This window comes from Numenius arquata, chromosome 10 (genome assembly GCF_964106895.1).
Source record: "Numenius arquata chromosome 10, bNumArq3.hap1.1, whole genome shotgun sequence".
Classification (NCBI taxonomy): domain Eukaryota; kingdom Metazoa; phylum Chordata; class Aves; order Charadriiformes; family Scolopacidae; genus Numenius; species Numenius arquata.
The window spans coordinates 45,219,810-45,236,141 of NC_133585.1; the positions used below are offsets into that span (position 1 = coordinate 45,219,810).

The 16,332-nt window shown below is 39.0% G+C and overlaps 1 protein-coding gene across 1 annotated transcript in view; it reads left to right on the plus strand.

Annotated features, from left to right (window-relative positions):
• SPATA18 (spermatogenesis associated 18) overlaps positions 1–14,396 on the plus strand; it is a 19,946-nt gene extending 5,550 nt beyond the window's left edge. The window contains exons 5-11 of the mRNA XM_074154407.1: positions 7,744–7,878; positions 8,919–9,156; positions 10,152–10,310; positions 10,855–11,030; positions 12,978–13,101; positions 13,453–13,527; positions 14,334–14,396. Of these exons, the coding sequence (XP_074010508.1) occupies positions 7,744–7,878; positions 8,919–9,156; positions 10,152–10,310; positions 10,855–11,030; positions 12,978–13,101; positions 13,453–13,527; positions 14,334–14,396 (970 nt within the window). The remainder of the gene's footprint in view (positions 1–7,743; positions 7,879–8,918; positions 9,157–10,151; positions 10,311–10,854; positions 11,031–12,977; positions 13,102–13,452; positions 13,528–14,333) is intronic.
• Positions 14,397–16,332: the final 1,936 nt, after the last annotated feature.

Below are 16,332 nucleotides of genomic sequence, written 5' to 3' on the forward strand. Positions count from 1 at the left end.
ACAAAAGGGTTTTATATGGTGCATGACCATTCCAGTGGAATCATAGGTGATGGACTGTTGCATGCTGAGCAAACCTTGATAAAAATCAATTGAGTAGCTATAGTGCAATATTTATTGAAGGACCTACAACGTGTCATAATTAGTTATGGTATGCAATCGGTATGTGAACATCTAAGAAGTTCAAGACCCATGGTGGTACAATGGAGTGAGAAAGACAAATTTTCAATAAAGTTACTAGGACCGAATTGTTTTTGTCCACTTGCATAAAATATATTTTGTGGAGCACTGTAGTCTCAAAAAGATGTAATTGCTTCAGAAACAAGTTTGTGCTGTTAGTGCCACTTCCAGGGCCATTTTAGAGGTAGCTCCAAGTGACAGACACTTTCTCATGCATCCTATTAGCATGAGATCAATGAATGTTCACAGTGCTTGGGTCAGTACAATAAGTGATATAATTTAATGCTCTTACTAAGTGATTCCAAGAATCGGACCTACAAACTGTATTAGCTAGATCAGAGGAAAGAGGTTCAATAGAATATTTCATCCTGTTTCCTAATCTTCAGATATCTCCTGCTTTCATAGAATTGTAGAATCACAGAATGGTTTGAGTTGGAAGAGACCATCAAAGATCATCTAGTCAAACCCCTCTGATGTTGGCAGGGTCATCTTCCAGTAGACCAGGTTGCTCAAAGACCCATCCAACCTGACCTGGAACACTTCCAGGGATGGGGCATCCACAGCTTCTCTGGGCAACGTGTTCCAGTGGCTGACCACCCTCATTGTGAAGAATTTCATATATCCTGTCTAAATCTTCTCTTTTTTAGTTTAAAACTGTTACTCTTTGTCTTATCACTAGGATGGGTAAAAAGTAAAGTCTCTTTCCATTTTTCTTATAAGCCCCCTTTAAGTATTGAAAGGCTGCAATAAGGTCTCCCTGAAGCCTTCCTTCTCCAGGCTAAACAATCCCAACTCTCTCAGCCTTTCTTCATAGGATAGATATGCCAACCCTTTGATGATTTTTGTGGCCTCCTTTGGACCTGCTCCAGCATGTCCACGTCTGTCTTGTACTGGAGACCCCAGAGCTGGATGTAATGGGCTCTCACAAAAGGGGAGTAGAGGGGGAGAATCGCCTCCCTTGACCTACTGGTCATGCTTCTTTTTCTGCAGCCCAGGATATGGTTGGCTTTCTTGCCAGCTCATTTCTAGTTTTTCATCTACCACTATCTCCATGTAATTCCTGGCAGGGCTGCTCTTAATCCACTGTTTTCCCTCAGTATATACTGGTGATTGCCCTGACCTAGGGGCACTTGGCCTTGTTGAACTTCATGAGATTCACATGTGCCCACTCCTCAAGCCTGTCAATGTCCCTCTGGATGGCATCTGTTCCCTCGAGAGTATCAACTGTACAACACAGCTTGGTGTCATCCACTAACTTGCTGAGAGTGCATTCAATCCCACTGTCAACATTATTAATAAAGATACTGAGCAGTAGCAGTCCTCATACAGACCCCTGAGGGACACCACTTGTCACTCATCTCCATTTGGACATTGAGCTGTTGACTACAACTCCTTGGGCATGGCCATCCAGCCATTTCCTTATCCATCAATTAGTCCATCCACCAAATCCGTATCTCTCCAATTTAGAGAGAAGGGTGTTGTATGGGAATGTGTCAAAGGCCTTCAGAAGGCAAGGGAGATTACATCAGTTACTCTTCCCTTACTCACCAACTCACGTTAGTACCTGTTATGTTTCATCATGGATGAAGGCAGGAATTCTAATTTTTCACCATCAGAAAAATCTCTCATTCAACTATGAGTCAGTTAAAGATCAGTGAAAAGAAGGTAAGAGGGCGCAGCATACATTAAGTATCAAAAGCGACAAGGTGGGATGGAGAAGGACCGCAAAATATTTGGAAGAAGAGAGAGGTTTTTTGTTCTTGGCTTTTCAACTGGTTTCCCAGGATTAGGTAATCTTGCAAAAAATTTCAGCCTAGAAGGTTTAATAAGCAAAGGAGTTGTTTTCTGTTGATATTTGTAACTATAGAGAAGAATTATGGGAGACTGGTAGATCTCATTAATTTATATACCTGAAGGAAGGGTGTAAAGAAGACTGACCCAGGCTATTTTCACTGGTGCCCAGCAACAGGACCAGAGGCAGTGGACACAAACAGGACACAGTAAGTTTCCTCTGAACCTCAGGAAACCATTTTTTTCTGTGACGTCTCCATCCTTGCAGATATTCAAAAGCTGACTGGATGTGGTCCTGGGCAACCAGCTCTAGGTGGGCCTGCTTGAGCAGTGGGGTTGGACCAGATGACCTCCAGAGGTCCCTTCCAACCTCAACCCTTCTGTGGTTGAGGTATGTATGAGGGTTGGTTTAGGGGTGAGGCATTTCATCCTATGCTCCTGTGTGGATAGAAAGAGATTATTTGATGAGTTGGAGAAAAGTGTTCGATGGTCAAGGTGAGAAGTACAAGGAAAGTTACTCACTAATATGGACTGGAGTGAGTGTGTGGCAGTTTGCAGTACAGGAAAAAGTCACTTTGGGCTAGTTCCTGTGAGAATTGGGAAATCAATGGTAAAGCTTTTGTGGGTTGCATTTCTCTGTGCAGTCAGGTCAGAGAGGCTTTGGCTGTGGTTTGCAAAGGCGGGTTGGGAAGAGGTAATTCAAGCAGAGATGAAGCCATGTGTGATAGTTTCAGAACGGATCCTTTCAAGGAGATGCAGTATGGAGTCCTGATTGTGTAGTTATTGGCAGGCAGGGGACCAGTGCAGGAGAAAGAGAGTTCGTGTCCCAAGATACCCCATCTATGGACAATGAAGTCATTCTGAATGCTGTAAATTGTTGAAGTCAAAGGAGAAACTGGAATTGAGTCTTAATGAAAAATAATGGGTCGTAGCAAAATAATTCTGTTATTATCTAGTCAGGTATAACTTTTTGTAAGCTATTTGTGTGCTGATAGTCTGCACAAAGCCCACTGTGATTGTTTTCGTATGTTAAATTGGTATGGACTTGATCTGCTTAAACAGTCAGTTTGTCATATTAAATTCTCTGGTAGAATCTCTGCCTTTACCTTGAAGGTTATTAATTTTTCTTGCAGTCTGGCAAAAACCCAGCTGGCTCTTGAAGACACAAAGACCAAATCAGCCAGTACTCTTTTGGCAGCAGAAGATGAAATTGTTCAGCTAAAAGCAGTGTAAGAAAAATTGAATCTTGGAGTAATTATGGCAGAAAATCAGCATGCAGAGACACAGTTTGTCATTTACCTGAACGGGTTCTGGTTATTCTACACTGTCCTATGCTATAGCAAAAAATAGGTCTAGCCCCTTAACATCCTGTAGCTTTGTTTCTTGGTGTTACAGAGAGAGAATTAGCATAAGTAGATCCACATGAGAAGAACCCTTATGGCTGAACTTCTCTCCTTTTTTCTTTAGAACAGAGGAAGGATTGCTTTGAAACTAGCAGCTTTATAGCATTTGAATCTTGTAGATGAAGTTAAATACAAGAGAACCATCTATTGAATAGAGCCAGAAACCATTATTTGCAATTTGCTGTAATGATCTTGAAAGTAGCGTGTGTGTTAAATAAAAGACACTTCAGTCTGTCTGCCTTAAGATAAAATTCTTTATACAGCTTTTTCTTTTAGAACATTTTTGCCAAATCCTTTTGTCTGTCACACAGAAGTAACAGCTATTGGTAATGTTGATGTCTCTGGTTTAAAAATGTTTTTTGAGTTTCTAAGTGTTGGTCACATCTGGGAAGTTAATCTGGATCAGTAAAGGTGCAGCTGGGGAACCTACCTTTCCATTTCAATACGGGGTCCTTAAAACTAATTTCCTTTTGTGGCTTGACCTACAGGCAGTTCTAGAAGCAGTAATAATTCTTCACTGTTATGAAATGTAGCCCACGTCTTCTTTTGTTTTGGTTTGGTTTTTTTGTGTGTGTTATATTATCAGAAAAGAATACAAAGGTATTTGAAATTAATTCCAACAGCATGTTAATTCTTGTGATAACTGACATTTCAACAATGGAAATATAGTCACGCTTGTTAAATAAATGCTTGCAGCCTTTCAGTTAAATAACATTGCTGCTCTTCAAAATGGAGGAAACTTGACTTTGCCACTTATGCTGTATGAAAGGATGTAAGTGTCCATGAGTTTATCTTTCCTTTTAGGGCAACTTAGAGGATGAGTTACTCCTGATAAGAATAAGCAATCAAAAAAACCTCAGGCTGTTAGAGTCTCTTCTTCCTCTATCAAGTTGAATATCACTTCTTCATCTCCGGATGTTTATAATTGCTTCTAGAATAATGTTAATTGTCAGATTTCACCCATGGACTTTCCTAGCAAGTGTCAATCACTATGGATTTTAATTTTTTTGGATGGCTACCTGGTGTATAAACTCTTATTCCCATAAAATAGTCTCTTTTGATTTGTTGGGTGAAAAGTAGCTCATATAACTCCTTGATTCTTAGGTAAAACCTGACTGCTGTCTTCCCAATTAAAACCATTAGTAGGATATAAAGCATCTCACAATTCCCGTGTGTAGGTCTTAATGCAGACTGGACAGAAACTCATGTTGCCATTTGTGCTACTGATAGAAAAACAAAACATCCTTGTCTTCCTGCGAATTCAGGAATTCTGTAATCTCCACATACTTAAGGTTCATGTTCGGTCTCAGTTTAGTTTACACTCTGCACTTGCATCTTCTGCCTGGGCATTCAACTTTTGATTGAAGCAAAGGTGCTATTTTTCATGCTCTGTGAATCATTTTTTCAAAATTTGAACCCCTTTAGTTGGGTGAAATCAGATTTGCCTAGTCTTCACCTGCCTGTCAAAACCAGTATCCTTCTAAAAGTAGAGAAAGTGAGGTCCGGACTGATCTGTGACACTTAGGACAGGATTTTTTTCTTTTTTTTTTTCTTTTTTACACAAGGAACAGTTTGCCAGGAGTGTCCTTTGCATCTTTGTCTGTAAACTTGTTTTTTGAGACTTTTGAAATAGCTGGTGATGGAATGATCTCATTCCTCTTGTCTATAGTCTGGCTGTCTCGCACACTTAAATGAAAGCATGTTTTGCAAGACATCTTGGTCTCCTGGGCTATTAGAGGAAACGTGCTCTAAACTCAATTTAATTCAATTCTATAGCCAGTATAAGTTGTTGTTGCATTAACATATTAATTGTAACAGGGTTTAGCTATTTTATTTGCTGCAGAATTATGAAGGAAAATACAAATTTTTAAAGTGAATAATGATCAACATTTAAAAAGTAATTGGAAGTTATTCAGGGGAAGACAAAAAATATAGTGTACTGAAACCTGTTGTTATATGCAGACTGAACAAAATCCTATTAATACTATTATAAATAGAAGCTTACTACTAGGGTGCTTAGCCTCGTGCCAAGGTCTAATCGAGCTTAACAAAGTCAGACAACTCACTTTGAAGTAAATGAGGTCAAGAGGACGTTTTCTTGATCTGCTGAATGGAGGACCTGTTATATAGATTGGCAGGAAGAAACTTTGACAAACATGGTTGTAATTAATACCAGCCAATATGGTAGCTTGAATTGGTTACCTTAAGACCTTGCGGTATCGGAGTTGCAGGGGGCTCTTAAAAATAGATTAAACAGGCATCTGGCCCAAAATGACATAGGTGGAGTTATTCTTGCCTTGCATTTCAAGGCAATCTGAGCTTACCCCACGGACTGGGGAGAACTGTGAGGGAGTTTATGGCTAATGAATTGCTTGAAACTGGAGCGTAGTAGTGGGCTGCTTTATCCAAACGGCATTAAGCAGATACTTGACACACTATTGTATTTTCTCCTGAGAAAACTGGCTGAAGCCATCTATTGTATTTTTAAATGGTTAGATGGGGGGGTTTAAAACACTAGTTATAGTCTTAAAAAAAAAAAAAATGTGGGTTATAAAAACCTACTGTTCTGCTTTTTAAGAACTATATTTTGACTTGTTTGTTTCCAGTATTTTTGGGGTAACATCTACATCTCTTTAACCTTAACAGAAAGATGATAGTACTCTCTTCATTTCAGATTATTATTTAGCAGTAGAGTGAATGAACAATAAAGCAAGGGAAACTGATTTAATTAGCATGGAAAGGATTAATGTTAAGGCTTACAAAAGTCAGCATGGGTAATTCATAAATGTGTCTGTCTTAATGTTGTTTTTTTTCCTTTTGTTGTTTAGTTTTTCTTACAAAGAGAGAAACATTGATTTTCCTTGGTAGCTTTTCTTATGTTTGCGACTTACCATATAACTTGTGATGAACAATGAAAGATGCAGGTATTTCTGCTGGTTTCAGTCTGTCATATGCTCTCCTGGTTTTTTTTGGGTTGGTTTTTTCCCCCCTCTCCTGATAGATCTATAATTAAGCATCTGTTTGTATTTGTAATCATTATCTGCTGTGATGATGAAAAGATGAAAGCTTTGTGGATCTCACAGCAGTGAGATAAGGAACATCAAAAATTGCTTTAAAACTTTCTGAAAAATCCCATGTGAATAGGGGTAAATAACAAAAAGAAAATACAGGAGTGAAATGATTACTTTTTATTTATCTTTTCTGTAGTATAGATATTAACACTGCATTGTCTGTCTACGTTATCTATCATGGCAATTTAAAGAAGGTCTGACTAGTGTTGTACTTTTTTCACCTTTTTTTTGTTTGGTTGGTACATAATGATTTCTCCCCATCTCTATCTTTAGAACTCGTCTTCCCAAATCTACTTTCCTTTCCCAGTTGTTCTTTAAATTAGAATTTTTTAGCCCTCTAGGACTCTGCTAGAAATCCCTGCTGGAGCAGCTGACTAAGGATGGCCATGGGATTGTAATAGTATCTGCAGCTTTTCCTACCTGGGTTAGAAGGACAGTCTTTCCTCTTAGCAGATGTGCTGGCCTTACTACCTGTGGTCCTCTCTGTCACCCTGCTCCTTCAAAAGTAGGAACAGAAAGCTTGTCAACCGATAGGTGCTACAGCTTCCATTAGTTCAGCTGCTCAAAAATCTCAGTAAAGGAAAGGAAGGACTGACTGAATGCCTCCAAAATTAATAGAAAGCATCCATTTGTAATTATTTTTCTTTTGGAAAGAAGCGAACAGCAGCACTATCTATGTTAGGAGGGAAAGCAGAGATGCTGGGATACTTTCTAACATTAAGTAAGAGTAGAGGACAGAAGATAAACTTGCTTAACTGGTTGTCTGCCAATGTTTAAGAAACACCGCTTCTCTTGGGAAGAGCAGGGGAGGAATCTTTTGATATTGCTTGAATAACATCATTGGTGATATCCTTTGACTGACTGATACGTTCCAGCAAAGAAAAGAACCCGAGGACCTGATGCAAGAAAATACCTGGAGTCTTGAACTGTAGGAAAGAAAACTGAGCTGCTTTACTTAATATCTTAAATATGAGAAAGAAACCAGTTTCTGTCTTAGACGTCATCATTTGAGCTTGCGCAAGGACACCAAATGTTCACCAGGGATCTCTCCTGTAACATAAAGTGTAGTGTATCCAGTCTCCTGCCCCAGTACAGTTTTACTTTTTAAAGTGTAATTAAGAGTATGCTTTGGAGTATGCATTTTTTTTAAACTCTTTATTTCCCTGTATTTCAGCATAAGGAGCTTGATCAATATTTCTCCTCTTTTTCTGTTCTTTCTGTTTGATGAGGAGGATTAATTGATAGATGGTTTGCATTGGTAGAAGGACATCTTGTGACTGACTTTATTCTGTGTGGTTAAGTCTGAAGACTTCCCGTGCCCAAGAGAAGGATGCCCTGTGGAAGTTAGAACGTCTGAATGACTATGAGCAGCAGATTCAAATACTGCGGGATGAGATTTCTATCCTGGATGCCCAAAAGTCTGTTCTCCAGAGCAGGTAGAGGCGTTATTCAGAGAAGTCACAGAATTGTGACAGAGAAATTGATCATGTTAGGCAGCATGAATTCCCTCCTCATTTGAAAATGAAATATAAACAAAAGCGAAGCTTTTGTACTTTGTTTTGAAGGGACATAAACTCTTTAAGTGAATTCTCCTAGTGCCCAAATGTTTTAATTTCAGGCAGCTATGTGAGGTTTCTGGCAAAACAGCAAAGAGCAGCTTTACAAAATGTTGAGAGCAGCTGTACCGGATAAAAGGAGATGGTAATTTTTTTTGTTTATAAGTCCTCTTTGAATACTGTACCATTACAGGGCATAACTTGTTCTTATATTCTCACTTGTTTGACTTTACAACTCTTCAGTGGTGCTGAAAGAGAAACAAATCTCCAAAGTATTACTATTAATAGAATCATCGAATTGTCTAGGTTGGAGGGGAGCTTTAAGATCATCTAGCCCAACCATCAACCTAACTCTGATAAAACCATCACTAAACCATGTCTCTAAGCACTATGTCAACCCTTCTTTTAAATGCCTCCAGGGACGGTGCCTCAACCATTTCCCTGGGCAGCCCATTCCAATGCTTAATAACCCTTTCAGTGTAAAAATTCTTCCTAATATCCAACCTGAACCTCCCCTGGTGCAATTTGAGGCCATTTTCTCTTGTCCTATCGCCTGTGACTTGGGAGAAGAGACCGACCCCCACCTCTCTACAACCTCCTTTCAGGTAGTTGTGGAAAGGTAGTTCAGAAAGTTGCAGAAAGTTGTGTATTTAAAAGTGTGTTTCCCCAGAACAAAGTGCTTGGCTGTACACACTTTAGGAATTACTTTAATTTTATTGTTCAGGCTCTAGCTCATAAAGTGTATTGATACAAATGCCTTCATATTCAACTAACCAGCTGCAGCTTCACATCTTTAATTATGTTGGCTCAAAAATCTCAGCTTGCCCTGGTAATAACTAAATTGACACAAAACTCTGCACTAGGCAAAAGCATGTGAGGATGGTGAAGTGACCTCATGTTTCTTTACCTGTCTGTCCTAGGCTTGCACGGAGCCGCTCTCCTTCCCCGAGGCGTGTTGAGAACAGGTCACCGAGTCCCCCTTGTCTGAGGAGCTGCTCACCTGGCCGAGCCAGGCGTACAAATGCTTCGCGTCGCGCCTGCCTGATAGCTCGCTTTGGTGACATCTACGCTGAAGAACGCTTGGATGCAGAGACCCTTTTGAGGACATACATCAGTGACATGGAGATGGTGCAGAGAATAATATACATTGCAGCTGTGGTAAGAAAAAAAAAATAATTCTTGGTTTACAGACCAGAGATGTTTTATGAAGTATTATGGCTAGATTAGTTTAAATGGTGTGCAAATCACCATTTCTGTGAAGTATGGAGAAGAAAACATCTCTTCTTTCTTCCCTTTTGATTTTTCTTTCTTTCCCTCACACTTTTACATTGAACTCTCAATTTAGTGTCCTTTTCTGACTGTCCTGTCCCAACATTCGAACAGGGTTGGTGATCTACAGCACAGGTGCCAAAAAAGGGCGCTAAGAAGACTGAATGGCTCTGAAAGGTAGATGATTCCTGCACTAATCAACACCGCCTCATTTAGTTGAATTCTTTTGGGAATACTACGTTTTAGAAAGCTAAAAATCTTGCCATATCATGCTTCCCTCTTACCTGTAGCTATGTGCTTTTCTAGTTTTATTGGGTCCCTTGAAATTACCTAGATACCTCAATTTACTGTGAGCTCAGTCTGAAGAAATTTGTTTTCATTTTTCTGTGCTTAATCTTCTTTTCTATACAATTGATGTAGTGTGTACCTGTGTCAGAGAGCCAGTGTGTAAATTTACTGATTTATTTATTTTTCACCACAAGTGTTATTCAATTAACACTCTCCAGCTCAACCTTTCTTCCCAAGAGACAAGAGGTGCTCCTGTCCAACATGTTAGGCTGTGGCACATAAAAGGCTATTACTCGGCTCTGCTCTTGATGTCTTTGAATGTGATTCCACTGATTGTTGGTGTGTGATGGAATTCTACATAAAAATAGAAGGTTATGTGGGAAGCTTTTCAATCCTGTCCTCTGCAGATAAATCACACTTGATTTAATCAGAGAAGTCTGCCCAGATGAGTACTATTTTTAACTTTCACTTTTACAGCAGCGTTTTGTATTCCTCCTTACAATGATGATACTGGATTAAGTTCATCCTCTCAGATAATTGATTAAAAAATTAATCTCAGTCTCCTGGATTTAACTGGATGTGCTTTATGTTTGCAGGAGTCTTTTCATGCAGCAAAGATGGCCTACAGGCAGTTCAAAATACGTGTAAGAGAGACTCTGTCTCTAGGTCACTCAGGGCCTGAGTCTCTTGAAGACACTGTCCTGGATTATATAGTTCGCCACGAGGATCTGTATGACGTTCAAGCCAGTGTCAATGTAAGTCAAGGGCAGTGGGGAAGTAACTTATTGATCTATTTCAGTAGCAAAATAAATTTGGAGTGTGTAAACTAGAAATGCGCTGCAACCTGAAGGAGAAAAACAGTTTGGTGCATGGATTATGTCTTTTAGCTGTTTATTTTACAAAATAATACTGTGTTATGGCCCAGTAATCACTTGTTTTATTTGCCTCAGTGTCTCTATGCCAGAATAATATTTTTGGCAAGATACAGTGTAACTGCCTTAATAAAATAAATGTAAGCTAAACTTTGGATTTTTCTTAAACTCTGTGCTCTACTGAAAAACTGCATTTCCCTCCTAAGACGTAAGGGCTACATCATTGACCTTATTTATTTCTAAAATAACAGCACATTCTTTCTGAAGCTAATATTTTCTAGAATAGCCTAAGACAGCATTGCTGGGAGTTTCTTATACTGATTTTTAAACGTAGAAAGTTGAGAGGTATATTTAAGAGGGATTTCCATACTTGCCCGTGAATAAAAGTGTTAGTGAGCTCAAATTACTCAGTTGTGTTTATTTACAGGAAGTAATTCGCTCCATGAACGTCAACCCAAAGATTTCATTTCCACCAGAAATTGATTTCATTGTGATCAGCACTTTGATTCGAGAGTTGTGCCGTATGGCTTTTTCAATGCAGACACTCAGTCCTCCTCTTGATATTGCCTTTGGTATTGATGGAGAACTCTTCAGTGAGACCAAGTAAGAACTCTCTATTTTCAGTTGGATTCTTACTACTAAAAAAATCCACCAGTAGTCTACTTCTTTCCTAATTAATATAAAAGTTTAAGATAGATGCTAAACATTAAAGTGGGGCAAATATTCCTGGTCTGTAGTGAATTCAGTGTGTCTTTAAGGTTTATGATGGTATATAAATTCCAGGATGTAGACCATTGTTAACAGCTTTTTCTAACGAAGATCAGAGCAATTTTCTGGATAAACTTCAGTCTCTAGAGCATATTTAATTGACACTTTAAGAGGAAAATTATCATCAGCTTTCCTTTCCCTGTTTAGTCTCTATCTGCCTCCAGTGTTCATAAAATGTGTGCATCTTTGTTCCTCCTTTGTGACCCATTTTGTAAAAGTCAAGTTTACTGAGATCTGGTAGTTGTTGTCTGATACCAGGTTCATCAACATGTGTGCTGTGACCTCCAGGCTGTGGCTGCTGTACAACATATGGATCTTAATGCACTCCCCATCTCTTCTGGTTTAGAGCTGAGCAAAAAGAAAAAGTGCCTTTTAAAAATGGGGATTTTGTTTAAAAAAATGCACACCACAACATAGTTTTTCTTTTTTGCATAGGGTCAGGGCTGGCTGCTTTGTTCTCTGGCAGAGAACTGTAGGGTACTTCCATGCCTTCAAGAAAACTAATGGAATTGATAGCTCAAAAAAAAAATTGCTCTCCAAAGCAAGAAAAGCCACATCAATAAGGAGGTTTCTAATAATAATTTAAAATAGAATGGAACCCAGATGTGGAAGAGCTTGAGAAGCAAAGGAGAGAAATAGAGAAGATAAAAGCAGCCCTTCAACAGGAGAGGGCAGTCATACATGAGTAGTTGCTGATTCTGTCCAGATACCGGGCATTTAGCTACTTGATACCCAAAGCTATTGGCTGAACTAAGAAGGCAGCAGGGCTATGGGAAAGTCTTGGGATGCTTTCTCCACCTACCTGATGTGTGTGGCCTTCAAAAAACAGGTGTAATGTCTGTATATGTGCTGCTGCGGGAGACGTATACACATGTATATCCATCTATATAGATAAATATGGGGTGTATATATGTGGAACTCGGGAATGGAGCAAAACTTGTAGAAATTCAAATAGTTCTGTCAGTTATGTGTGATACCATTCTATAAAAGGGCTGGCCAAACCTCATAATACCCTATACTGTCCTCCATGCAGAGCTTCATGCCTCTGTTTACAACATTGTTTTATATAAATTGCATTTGAATATACATTAGTAGTGTATATACACAAGTATTTTTGCTTTTGCTATATTATTGCTGTTTTTTATTTTGGTTATTTGATATTTATTTTAAGTTTGAATCCACAAAGCAGGCATGTATTATTCAGCCAATATTGCAGACTTAGGGAGGTAATATATATCTGGTATAGTAACACAGGCCTTCAAAATAATTTTCCTTAGCTCAAAGGTCACTGTTCCATTATCAATATCTGAGGATCTTGCTAATAAAATTGCCTCTTCAGTCTCATAAGATGCTAGGATGTAACTTTATAGTTGAGATAGAGTATTTCTGTAATATTCTTTATAGTGGTCTCGTTTTAGCAAGATATTTCAGAAAGATGCCAAAATGCTGCTTTGGAGACTTAATCTGTTGGTGGACCCACTGAGCCTGCCTTGAGTGGGGCTTATGCAGGAATAAGTGGCCTTCTGAGGTGTGAGATGGCTTTATTGGAGTGTCTCTCAGTATAAGTAGGCATTATATTCTGCTAAATCTGTCTTACAAATGCATTTCTTTTACAGGTTCACTTAAAGAGTACTTATTTTTGTGATACAGAAATATTGTCAAGAAAGATGTTTATGACCTGTAACTAGTATTCTGCTTTTTATCAGCACTGATGACTTGAAGCATCGTATTTATCTTTTGGCACTTACATGTAGATATTTCTTGTACTCTGCGTTTCAACAGGTACCATCGTAGTTTTGACTCTGATTTCACAGCTGCCTTGGTGGCCTATCATGTATGGCCTGCTCTGATGGAAAACGACATTGTAGTTGTGAAGGGAGAGGCAGTCACAAAAAGAGGAGCTCTGGTACGTACTTTTGTTAAGGAACACGTTAAGGGAAGTCATTGGATTGAAACAGTGTTTTAAGATTTAAAAAGATAAATTCTTGATTGTTCCCTGGATGGCTGGAGCTGTGTGAATCAAATGTCAGTTAGGTTTTAGTGCCTCATCCTGTATTTAGGATGAATAGTTCCATTTGCCTTCATGTATTCATTATGCAGGTGTATGACTGTTGGCAGAGCCTGTTCTAAGAACAAAGTTTGCTGTGTTTACTCTTTGTCCTCAAGCCTTGTCTCTGGCATGGCAGGTCGGCTTGTCGAGTGTGTCTTCCTTTTATGAAAGGACATTTATTGAGTTTGTCAAACTCTTCTCTCGTAGTGGTCTTGCAGAAGTAGAAGTAGAAGCAGAAGCCGCAGCCGCAGCCGTAGCACCAGTCCTCTTGTGTCTCATCGTGTAAGCCCCAGCTGAATGCTTGTAGTATTAATAGCAACAAGTATTTTAAACTCAGAATCTAGGCGGTGTTTTAAAAACGCTAATGTATATTTTAGCATTGGGAATAAATGCCTTTGCTGGTGAAGCTGAACTGACAGATAGTTATTGCCTGGTATAATTATCAGCGGAGATACTGTATGAGAAATAAGTAGATCATTGTTAAATTCTTGGAAGTGTCAATTGTGGATCTCCCTCTGCTTTCCCCCTACTCCCCCTTGCTTCAGCATCCGTCTGAATAACTAATTGCATCATCTGGAAGTGCTTTAGTCATCTTGCATTACATGTACAGCATATGGTCCCTGCCTCCTGGAATTGGTAATCTGAATTTACCCTTTAATGCTTCGAAGGAGCAGAAAATCAGTGTAGGGTGGGCAGGAGGGGAAGAACTGAGGTGGCACTAATAAATTATGTGAAACCTTATCAGAGTTCTGCACATGGTGCAGTTACACAATATTTTAAATTATTTCTGTAAAAAATCATGTATATTTTTCTAATCGTTAGCTCGTCTTATTAAATTGACATAGGTGCCCTCAACTTAAAATGTGAACATTGAAAATGTGAGAGGCTTTGGGTAAGATTCGCTTTTTTGTGTGTGTGTGCAGGATGTGAAAGAAAAACTAGACAGTTGTTGAATTTGACTTGGTAGCAGTGGAGCTGCGCTGATGAAGTAACACGTGCGAATTTTCTGAACGTTGCTGGGTCCCCGGGTGCTTTCTTGGGTGCAGTTCTTTAGCACACCTGAGTTCCCTTTTCTGTTTGCCTTGCAGTTGCCTCGAAGCCGCAGTCCTACACCAGTGAGGAGCGGAAGCCCAAGTAAGTGGGCATATTAGTTCATAATGACTCACGGTCTTCACACATTAAACCCTTGAACAACTGAGCAAAGAGACAAAATAACGTGCTGAAGGTATTTGACTCTAAAATACTTGCCCAAGCCTTATTTTTAAAATGGGTAGCCTCTTTTTCTGTGTGTGGAAAAAGGCTGAAATTTCTAACTTGGAAGAGAGCTTGTTTTCCACTCTGCTCAGTCCACTCTCATAAGTTCTCTATGCTGGTTGCCTTTATTTAGTTATTGTAAGTAAAACTTGTTCTCTTTCCTGCACAAGAGGCAGTTACCTGTGTGCCTGCTGGCTCCGTGCCTTTCCAAATCCAAAGAGATAGGTAGCTAAGTGATAATGCTGAATTGAGGGATTTCAAGCGGTGTGGATGTGTGCCTATCTTGAAGCCACGCCAATTTAGAGATTTTAAAAAAAAAAAAAAAAGTTGTACTGAAATGTGTCTTTTTCTTCAATAGGGCGTTAATTGAACACTTTCCTGTCATTCAGTACATCTGGATCCAACAACTTCACTGGTGCCTTTTCTCTTCAAGAATACCTCAAATCTCGCAATAATGTGAATGGCAATTGTCGCTCCACGTGGAGTTTGTGTTCAGTGTGTTTTTTCGAATCATAGAAGGCTTATCTGTAATTGTAGAAACTAATTCAACCCTTCTGGTTTAAAAAAAAAAAAGTGCATGCAATACAGGATCATACTCATTTGGGGAAATTTGCAGAGCAGTGCATGCTGTAATCCTGCAGATGGAGATAGAATCGTTGCATCTAGAGTGTTTTCCACGGATACCAATTGACGCAGTTTATCTCGATAGAATGTGTAATATAACCCAAATGGTGAACGTTGCGGAATGTTGAGGTTAGCTCTTACTTGAAAACAATTATTTCATTAATTGGTGCTTATTTGCAATTTTAGAAAACAGCAATAATGGTAGGATGTGCCAGTCTCACACAGCCTCCTTTTAAATACATCCTTGCGGTAAACTGATATTTCTAACTACAATGCAAAAGTTGCTCAGAACAATCATAAATTACCAATACTCCAGCAACCCCCAGGGCTTTACTGACATTTATTTATGAAAACACAGGTGTGAGCTTTAGCAAAGCAGTAATAGTCCTTGTTAAATCCATTGTTACTTAGAAAGGAGTATCATAAAAAAATTGTAGCTTGGAACTTCAAGTGTTTTGAAAGTGTGCCACTGGTGATTTGTAGGCTTGATATATTTGCTCGAGGTGGCCTATTCAGTATCGCTTTTCATGGGCTTTCATACCAGACTGATAGATTAGTATTCTTATCAACACAGTGGAAAAAACCACCTGTCCAGTTATCTCTTGCTGTGGGCTTTTATTACATTTTAACTGTAAAAATTAGAGACAGAAACAGGTTTTATTCTGGCATTTTAAATATTTGTTTTAAATTTTAAATATTTAAAATATTTTAAATATTGTTTGTTCCCCCTGTATATGTTTATTTAGATATCAGCTTTTTTTGTTTTTGAGAGAACTGATCCTGCCTTTCTCTCAGAGCCTTATCTGCGGGGCCAGCTTTAAATACAAGCCACACAAAGGGCCTTGTGCATTTACGTAGAGACATAGGATTTGTCATAACGGGGCTGATGTGTAATTCCCAACTCCACTGTCTCATTCCAGTTGATACCTGATGATTCAAAGGTATGTAGTGCTTTCCCCAAATTCATCTCCACAATTTTGGGATATAAACAATCAGAAGGAGGAAAAGTTCCTTTCTGCCTCCTCTTTTAATCAGCCTACGCCCCAGAACATGACACATTAGTACTGATGTAAAAACATGAGCAAAAATATTTTTATTAGTTCTGAAACTCTTTAGTCCTTAAAATCAAGTCACGGGAGCAGATCTTGTGATCCCTTTCCAGGGATCTTGTGTGGATTTACACATCTCTGCTCTTTCTCTCTACTTCTT